This window comes from Capra hircus, chromosome 19, assembly GCF_001704415.2.
Source record: "Capra hircus breed San Clemente chromosome 19, ASM170441v1, whole genome shotgun sequence".
Taxonomy (NCBI): Eukaryota; Metazoa; Chordata; class Mammalia; order Artiodactyla; family Bovidae; genus Capra; species Capra hircus.
The window spans coordinates 43,284,892-43,292,391 of NC_030826.1; the positions used below are offsets into that span (position 1 = coordinate 43,284,892).

General features: G+C 54.4%; 1 protein-coding gene across 1 annotated transcript; it reads right to left on the reverse strand.

Moving 5' to 3' along the window:
• Positions 1,704-6,594, reverse strand: SOST (sclerostin). The gene is made up of 2 exons (XM_018065180.1): positions 6,347-6,594; positions 1,704-3,701 (listed from the first exon to the last, which is right to left on the reverse strand). Exons 1-2 carry the CDS (start codon positions 6,561-6,563, stop codon positions 3,280-3,282), a joined length of 639 nt encoding a protein of 212 aa, XP_017920669.1. The 5' UTR covers positions 6,564-6,594; the 3' UTR covers positions 1,704-3,279.

A 7,500-nucleotide genomic window follows, 5' to 3' on the forward strand; every position in this document is an offset into this window, starting at 1 on the left:
TTTCCAGGCAAGAGTACTGGAATGGGGTGTCATTGCCTTCTCTCCCTTCTCTACCTGGTAAACTGCTAATCCACCTCTTTGAAACCCTCCCTAAGCTTGATCCCTTATTCCCACCCACCACAGAGCAAATTACTGCCATCCTTGGTCCCTGTAACACTTTGTACAGAACAGTATGACCTGATTATTTGCCCACGTGACCACCAGTCTCTGAGCAGCTCGAGTGGGTGTCAGGGTAAGGATCTGAGCCTACGGCTGGCTATGGGCAAACCATTTAACCCCTTGGTGCCTCCATGTCTTCATGTTCAAACACCAACCTGGCTCCAGAGCCCATTGCTCACCCAACTGTGCCACATCGCCTCTGGGGGGCTGGATGATGTAGCCATTTCCTACCTGAGCTCGTGTTCTGGGCCCTGGGACTCTCCTCATGATGCATAGATTCTCTGCAGGGTCTCACTGAGGTCTCCTTGGGGCCTGGAGGCAGCAACATCCACTGACACCTATCAAAGGCTTGCGGATGATGAGAATGGGTTTAGGAGGGCTTATTGGGAGTTAAGGGGGAAAATCACAGGGAAGATCTTGGGGTGGGGTTACCCCAAGATGGGCTGGATTCAGACCTTTGCAAAGGGTTATCTTATGGCAAAGAGAGAGCATTTCTTGAGCCTCTGTTAGCGCCTAGCACTATGAAGTGAGACAAGAGTTTTGAAAAAAGCACAAGTCACGGTCCTTGCCTGTGAAGAGTTCACATTTTCATCACGGAGGCATTAGATTCACATTTGGGAAAAAGCTTGACTGAGCTCCTGTGAGCTGGTCCTGACACTTGACTTTGTGTCTATTCTGGTACTAAACATGGCTTGACTGGGTGGGACAGGTGACCCATGAAGGAATGCTAAATGGAAGACATAGAATCAAAAGTCAAAGCAGTAACAGGGACAAAGGGGCCGGACATCTGGGGAGAGGGGATCAGCGGGAGTTGGAATATTTCTGGAAGGTTCAGGGAAGAGGTGACAAGGAACATGAACCCCAAAGAAGGAGCAGGAGTCGTTGGGGGGTGGTAAATGAGGGCAGTAGACTCTGGGGCCACTTGGGAGTCATTAGGGAGTTTGGGAGAGTGGGGGATGGGGATCAAGCAGTCTTCCATGTCAGACTGAGAAGCCTGAACTTGATCCTGGATAGGAGGAGCTGTTGAAGGATTTAAAATGTTTTTATTTATTTGGCTGCACTAGGTCTTAGTTGCGGCACGTGGGATCTTTGATCTTCAATGTGTCACTTGGGATCTTTCGTTATGGAATGCGAACTCTAAGTTGTAGCATGTGGGATCTAGTTCCCTGACCAGGGACTGAACCCAGTTACCTTGCATTGGGAGCAGAAGTCTTAACCACTGGACCACCAGGGAAGTCCCGAGGAGTTTTTGAACAGAGGTATGACATGAGGAGAACAGTGTTTTTGGAAGACAGTGTGGGGGCCAGGCTGTGCGGAAGGGAGACTAGGCTGAGGTTAATACAATGGCCGAGGTAAAGGGATGAAGTCTAGGTTTGGAAAGGAAGAGATGAACGTGACCTTTCAAAGGAAGGATGTAATTGCCACAAGGGCCGCCATAACACTGTCAAAGGCGCCTCCCAGGTTTGAGCTCTAGTGACCAGGAGAAGAATGTTAACGTTGACAGAAATGACCACATGTGGTTGACAAAACAAGACCACATCCTCTCCGCAACAATTCGTTGTTTTTATTAACAATGCTTCTGGATTCTGAAAGAACAGACTGGTATTTCATAAAGCAATATTAACGTTGTCATTCTCTACAAGAAAAACTTTTGCATAAATAACTTAAGTGAGAAAATAAATATGTAACTTAACTTTTTAGGAAAAAAAAAACAAAAACTGCTACTTTCATTCTTGTGGACAAATTCCACTTGAAAAGACTGCAGAAACAACCAGCTGGGCAGGCTTTCACGCGGCATGTGCTTCCGTTTAAAAAAAAAATTTTTTTTAAGCAATTAAAAACTGCATAGAAAGTAAGTGGTGCCTGGAAATGATTTTCCAAAAGATTTTTGGATGGCAGCTATTAAGCTTTGCGGTTTCTCAGCATATATACAGCACTTGTAATTTTTTCCCCAATAATATTATTTTAATGTAAGCTATGCCATCACACATAACAGCAATAAGAAGCTCTTTTCCAAACAGAAATGTTTCCTTGAGTGGTAGGCAGGAGGAGGGTCTTGAAAGGGGCCCTCTGGTCTCTGAACCAATGGTGTCTGCTTCCTTGGGCCACAAGCCCAGTGTGCTGTGACCTTGGGCTTCTCTACAGAAGGTGATCTTAAATAAAATATGGCCTTGATGGGTATGGGTTGGGGGGGTGGCCGTGGTGCTCTTTGAGTACAGAGAGTAATCTCTGTGCCTCCCACCACCCTTGGGACCTTCCTCTCTGTTCCAATGGATGATGCTATTTCTGTGTCCTTTGTGATGGAAAGTGGAGGTAGCGAAACATCTGGGATCCCAGGCTGGGATACACCACAGCTTCTCCCACGAGTCTGTCAGCCATAAATAGACTCTTTTCCTTTTTTCATCTTTGGCTGTCAGATCAGAGGATTACAACTCCGAATTCTGGAAGTGACCCCATCAATGATTCAATCCAAACTCTCCTCTGCCCATTCAAAGGGCACCCGAGTCCATGGAATCACGTGACAGCAGATCGCTCCAGATGCTTATCCCACCCCCACTTCCATTTTACAAAGAGGAACTCGAAGTCCAGGAAGACAAGAGCGTAATATCCGAGATCACCTGGCACGCTGGGGGCAGGGGCAGGACTAGAAACCCCATTTAGGGACCCAGTCTTGTGTTCTGGGCACAACAAGGCACTCAAGGCTCTTCTGCCTGGCAGAGAGGTGGGGAAGGGGGAATCGTATCGAACGCTCTTAACCAGTTCCTGGGCTTCCCTCCACTGCTCCCTTAAAACTCCAGGGCAATGAAATGCTTCCTTTTCCGCCTCCTCTCAAGTGGGACCATCAAAAGTAGGCGGCCCCGGCGGGGCGGGTCTGCGTGGCTCAGTGTCTGTGACTCTCAGCGCCCTCGCCTGCCCCCGGGACCCCCTCGGCACGGGCGGGAGGTGGGATGGTTGCTGACCCCGGGATCCACAAGGCCTGCAGCCGGGAAGGTCTCAGCACCCCGCCCCGGCCCCGGGTTGCAGGTATTAAAAATTAAACCCAACCGATCAAACCGCGCGCAGGGGGCGGAAACCTGGGGCGCCCGGGTTGGGGGCCGCCCATGGGGCGGCGGGCCAGCTCTAATAGGCGTTCTCCAGCTCGCCCCGGTTGGCTTTGGTGCTCCGGGCGCGGGGCCGCAGCTTCCGGCCCGTTTGCGGCCGCGCGGCCTCGGGCCCGAAGTCCTTGAGCTCGGACTGGTTGTGGAAACGAGTGAGGCGCTTGCACTTGCACGAGGCTACCAGGCGCACCTTGCGTGCGCGCGGCGCCGCACCGCCGGGACACAACAGCTGCACCCGCTGCGCGCGGTAGCGGTCGGGGATGCAGCGGAAGTCGGGCCCGCTCGGGCGCCACCACTTGCCACGGCCGATGGCGTTGGGAAGCAGGCGCGCCGGGCCGCACTGGCCGGAGCACACCAGCTCGGTGACCGGCTTGGCGCTGCGGCACGGCCCGTCGGTCACGTAGCGGGTGAAGTGCAGCTCCCGGCAGCTGTACTCGGAGGCGTCTGCGGAGAGAGGCGCGCGTGAGGACGGCCACCCGGCCCGGCTCCCCCCAAACCACCCCTGCCCGCCCCAGACCTGCCTCTCCCCAGACGCTTTTGCCCCTGGGGGTCTATTATGGGAAGGGCCCAGATACTCTGGAGCTGGTGGAAAGATCACTGGTCCACCTTCTCGCTCTAAAACTTTGGAGCCAAGTGACTGCTTTGGTTCGAATATCAGTTCCATGACTGTGTGACCTTGGACAACTTGCTTAACCTCTGTGTGCTTCCTATCTGTAAAATGGGTTGTCTTGAAGATTCAGTGAGCCAATCCTTTACATATGTAATTCAGGGGATGCTGCTTGGAACATAGTAAGAGCTGGAAGTGTTGGTGCTATTACAGTTATCATTCCTCTCCAAGGGGGTCCTCTTCGCCAGACTTAAGTCACATCTGTCCCACAGGGCCCCTGGCCTCAGCAGGGTAGTTATTAGCCACACCTTCTGAATGGCTCTGACTTCTCCCAAATTCCTTTTCTAGCTGGTTGGGAGGAGTGACAGGGTGCAGAGGGGATGGAGAAAGGAGTAGGGGTTAATTGACGGTAATAAATCAGAGCAGCTACTGAGGAGGAGAGGGATGGAAGGAGAGGTGGAGAGGAGACTGAAGTCCTTCGACTTGAAAGGAGCCGATGGCAGCACCTCCAACCCCCTCATTATCACTGAGGCCCGGAGAAGGAAAAGCTCCTTCCGGAAAGGCAGAGCTGGTCTCCTGACTCTGCGCCTCTGAGGCCCCTGCACCTCCAGGCTCCCGCAAAGTGGAAGTTGTGTGCCTGGGCACCATGGGATGTTGAGTGGAGGAGTGAGGGGGGCCAAAGGGCTGCCTTTTACAACTTTTACTACTGTTCCTTCCCTATCAGGGGGCTAAGATCTGACTGAAAACCTAAAGCTTCAGTTGCCACAAACACTTATTAAGTACCTGGTGTGTACCCGGCACTGTGCTGGGCGCTGGGCGCATCTCTTCTGTGCTATTCTGTGGACACCCAATGGTGGCATAGACCTGCTCCCTGGGCGGGGGAAGATTGGGCTCTAAGGTCTGGCTTGATGCCTGAAGACACCTTGATCATGTCTCCTACTATGGACTTAGACTGGTAGGAGCTTTTTTAAACAGCTAGTCCTCATGTGAGCACCTGTCCATCCCCAAGGGTCTCATAGGGACAGTTTCAATGTGACACAAAGGGATGAAAAATAGTCCTATGACCAAAACCAGAGAGGAGACAGACAAGGCCAGCCCCCCACGCCCCTACCTTGTAGAATAAGCACAGCAGCAGGGGGTGTGGGGGGTTGCCTTCCTCCCCCAGCTGGCCTTTTGTTTCTGGTCTGGTTTGGCACCCTTGCCCCTGCTCCTAGGCCCGCAGGGGTGGTGTGTGGGGGTGGCATGTTTGCCCAGGGAAGGAGGCTTGGGGCTTTCCAAGAATAGTACCCCTAGGTCAGGTGCTTCCTCTGCACAGGGTGACTCCGGAGCACGTGGCTTCCTCTGCGCCTGTGGCATTCATGGGAACCCAGAGAGGTGGACGTCTTGGGTTCTTTACAGCCCATCTCTTGAGTTTACTTGATCTTCCCTGGGCAGGAGCAGGGGAGAGGCACGGCTCCTCTGGCGTGCTCTCTGCAGAGCCCCCATTCCCAGCTGGTTGGGAGGCAGGGCAGGATGGGATCCCAGGGCCAGGGCTGTGGACTCCTCTCCCACCTGGACTGCGGCCAGAGGGCCTTCCTCTGAAGCATCATTCCGGCCCCCCGCCCCCAGCCATTCCTGCCATCTGCAGAGCCAGCTGTGCATGCTGCCCCTCAGGCTTCTCTGTGCAGACCCAGCCAGGGACCCAGGTGGGGTCTCTGCCCTTTCACTAGGGTCAGGCTCCCTCCCAGGAAGGAGGCAAGGCTAGGTCTAGGGTGGGGACTCAGGACAGAGGGTGCCACCTGTGTCCACGCCCGGCCCCAAGGATGCTGCTTCCCCTCCAGGGCCCCCAATCAGGTAGCTGCAGCGCCCATTCCTTCAAGGGCCAGCTCACTGGGTAGATCATGGGTGGTGGGGGCTGAAGGGGTGCCCCTCTGGCATCCCTTTCTCACTGCTTTGCCAGGATTCGTTGTGACTTTTGGCCTCCGACATCCCCTATGTAGTCCCCTTCCAGCGCTGTCTTGTAATTGGATCAAACTGGCTTCAAATCTCAGCTGGCTTAACAAGCCACTTCATCTCTGAAGCCTCCTTGGGAGGAGGACCTTGGGAGTTCCCTGGGGTACGGTCCGGGCATAGTCCATGTAGCGACTGCATCTAGCGGGTGCTCACAGACGCGAAGCTCCCTTGCCTTGTCCCCTCCCCAGTGGGGTTAGCAGTTGGACCCTACTCCTCTCTTCTCAGGAGGGGATTCTTTGAAATCTCCTTTCTGAGCCCCTGAGCCTGTCCCAGTGCTGCACCCACCGCCGCAGCCTCCCTCCTGCTCTGGGCTTTCACCCCCAGGACCCTGTCAGCCCCATGCCCTCGCACTTGAGTTCTAAGGATACAGCTGACACGGCATCTTTCCCTGGCCTCCTGGCAAAGTTGTCTGTCCACTGGTGCTGGTAACAGTCCCAAAAAGAACCTTCCCAGGACCCTTATGCTAAAAATACTCTCCTGCGTCACATACCTTTGGTCTCAAAGGGGTGGTGGGGAGGTCTCCCTCCGTTCTCCGCCCGGTTCATGGTCTTGTTGTTCTGCTCTGGCAGAGGCTCGGGGTACTCGCCCAGCTCAGGGATGATTTCCGTGGCATCATTCTTGAAGGCCTGCCACCCCTGGCCCTCCACCACGCGGAAGGCTGCATGCACCAGCAGGCAGACGAGACACAGGGCAAGAGAGAGCTGCATAGTGCCAGCTGGAGGAGGGCACTCGGCCTTCCTAGTAGCACAGGCTCCAGTCCCCAGCCTGGACACGTTTGCCTTTTTAAAGCCCCCTCTGCCTCATGCCAGCCAATGAGGACAGGCTGGGGCAGGGCTGGTCCCATGCTTCCCTCAGCCCAGGAGGAGGGAACGGGGTGTGCTCCAGGCAAGCCCTCCCCAAAGACTCCTCCTTGAGCTCAGAAATCTCCCAAATTGCTGCTGGTGCTCCCAGGTGACCAATGGTGAGGGGGGCGTGTGAGGCAAGCCTGCTCTCAGCGCCTCCCACGTGCAGGCGGCTGCAGTTTTCGGATATCAAAACGAGCTCCAGCTCCTCATCTCTACCTCCCTGGGCCCCTCGGGCTTTCTCAAAACAAACTCGGCACTAGCTTAATGAAGCAAACTACGGCTCTGAGTCCTCTGCAGGTCTTAGCCCTGCTGATCCCATCTCTCAGGCCAAGTTCATTTGTCACCCCACCAAAATAAAACGGTGGTGTCTATTGGCCCCCACGGACCCAGGCAGAGGCAGAAGGCAGCTTTTTAAGAACTCTCATCGGTCTACATGTGGCTCAGCATCAATTATCCTGACCAAGAAGGCCCCTCTTGTCATCATCCCTCTGGAAGGCAAGAGGGAAATCTGGAGGGTCACAGCAGGGGCTTCTACTTCCGAGGGGGCAGGGATTCTGGTTTCCAGGCCAGGGTGAGAGGTCAACAGGCTCTGGTGATGGAGACAAGGAGGAAACCTCGGCTCAGGCTCCCTGGAGATCTTGTGCTTGGTGACAGGCACTTCTTGGCAGGCTGATGTGCCAAAGGCAGTTATTTCCCGGGCCACGCTGTGGGTAGAAGTGGAGAGCACAAAATCCCTTTTCTTAGCAAAAGTGGAAGCCAGCATTTTTAGTGCTGACATTTTTTTTTCTTGTTTCCCAGA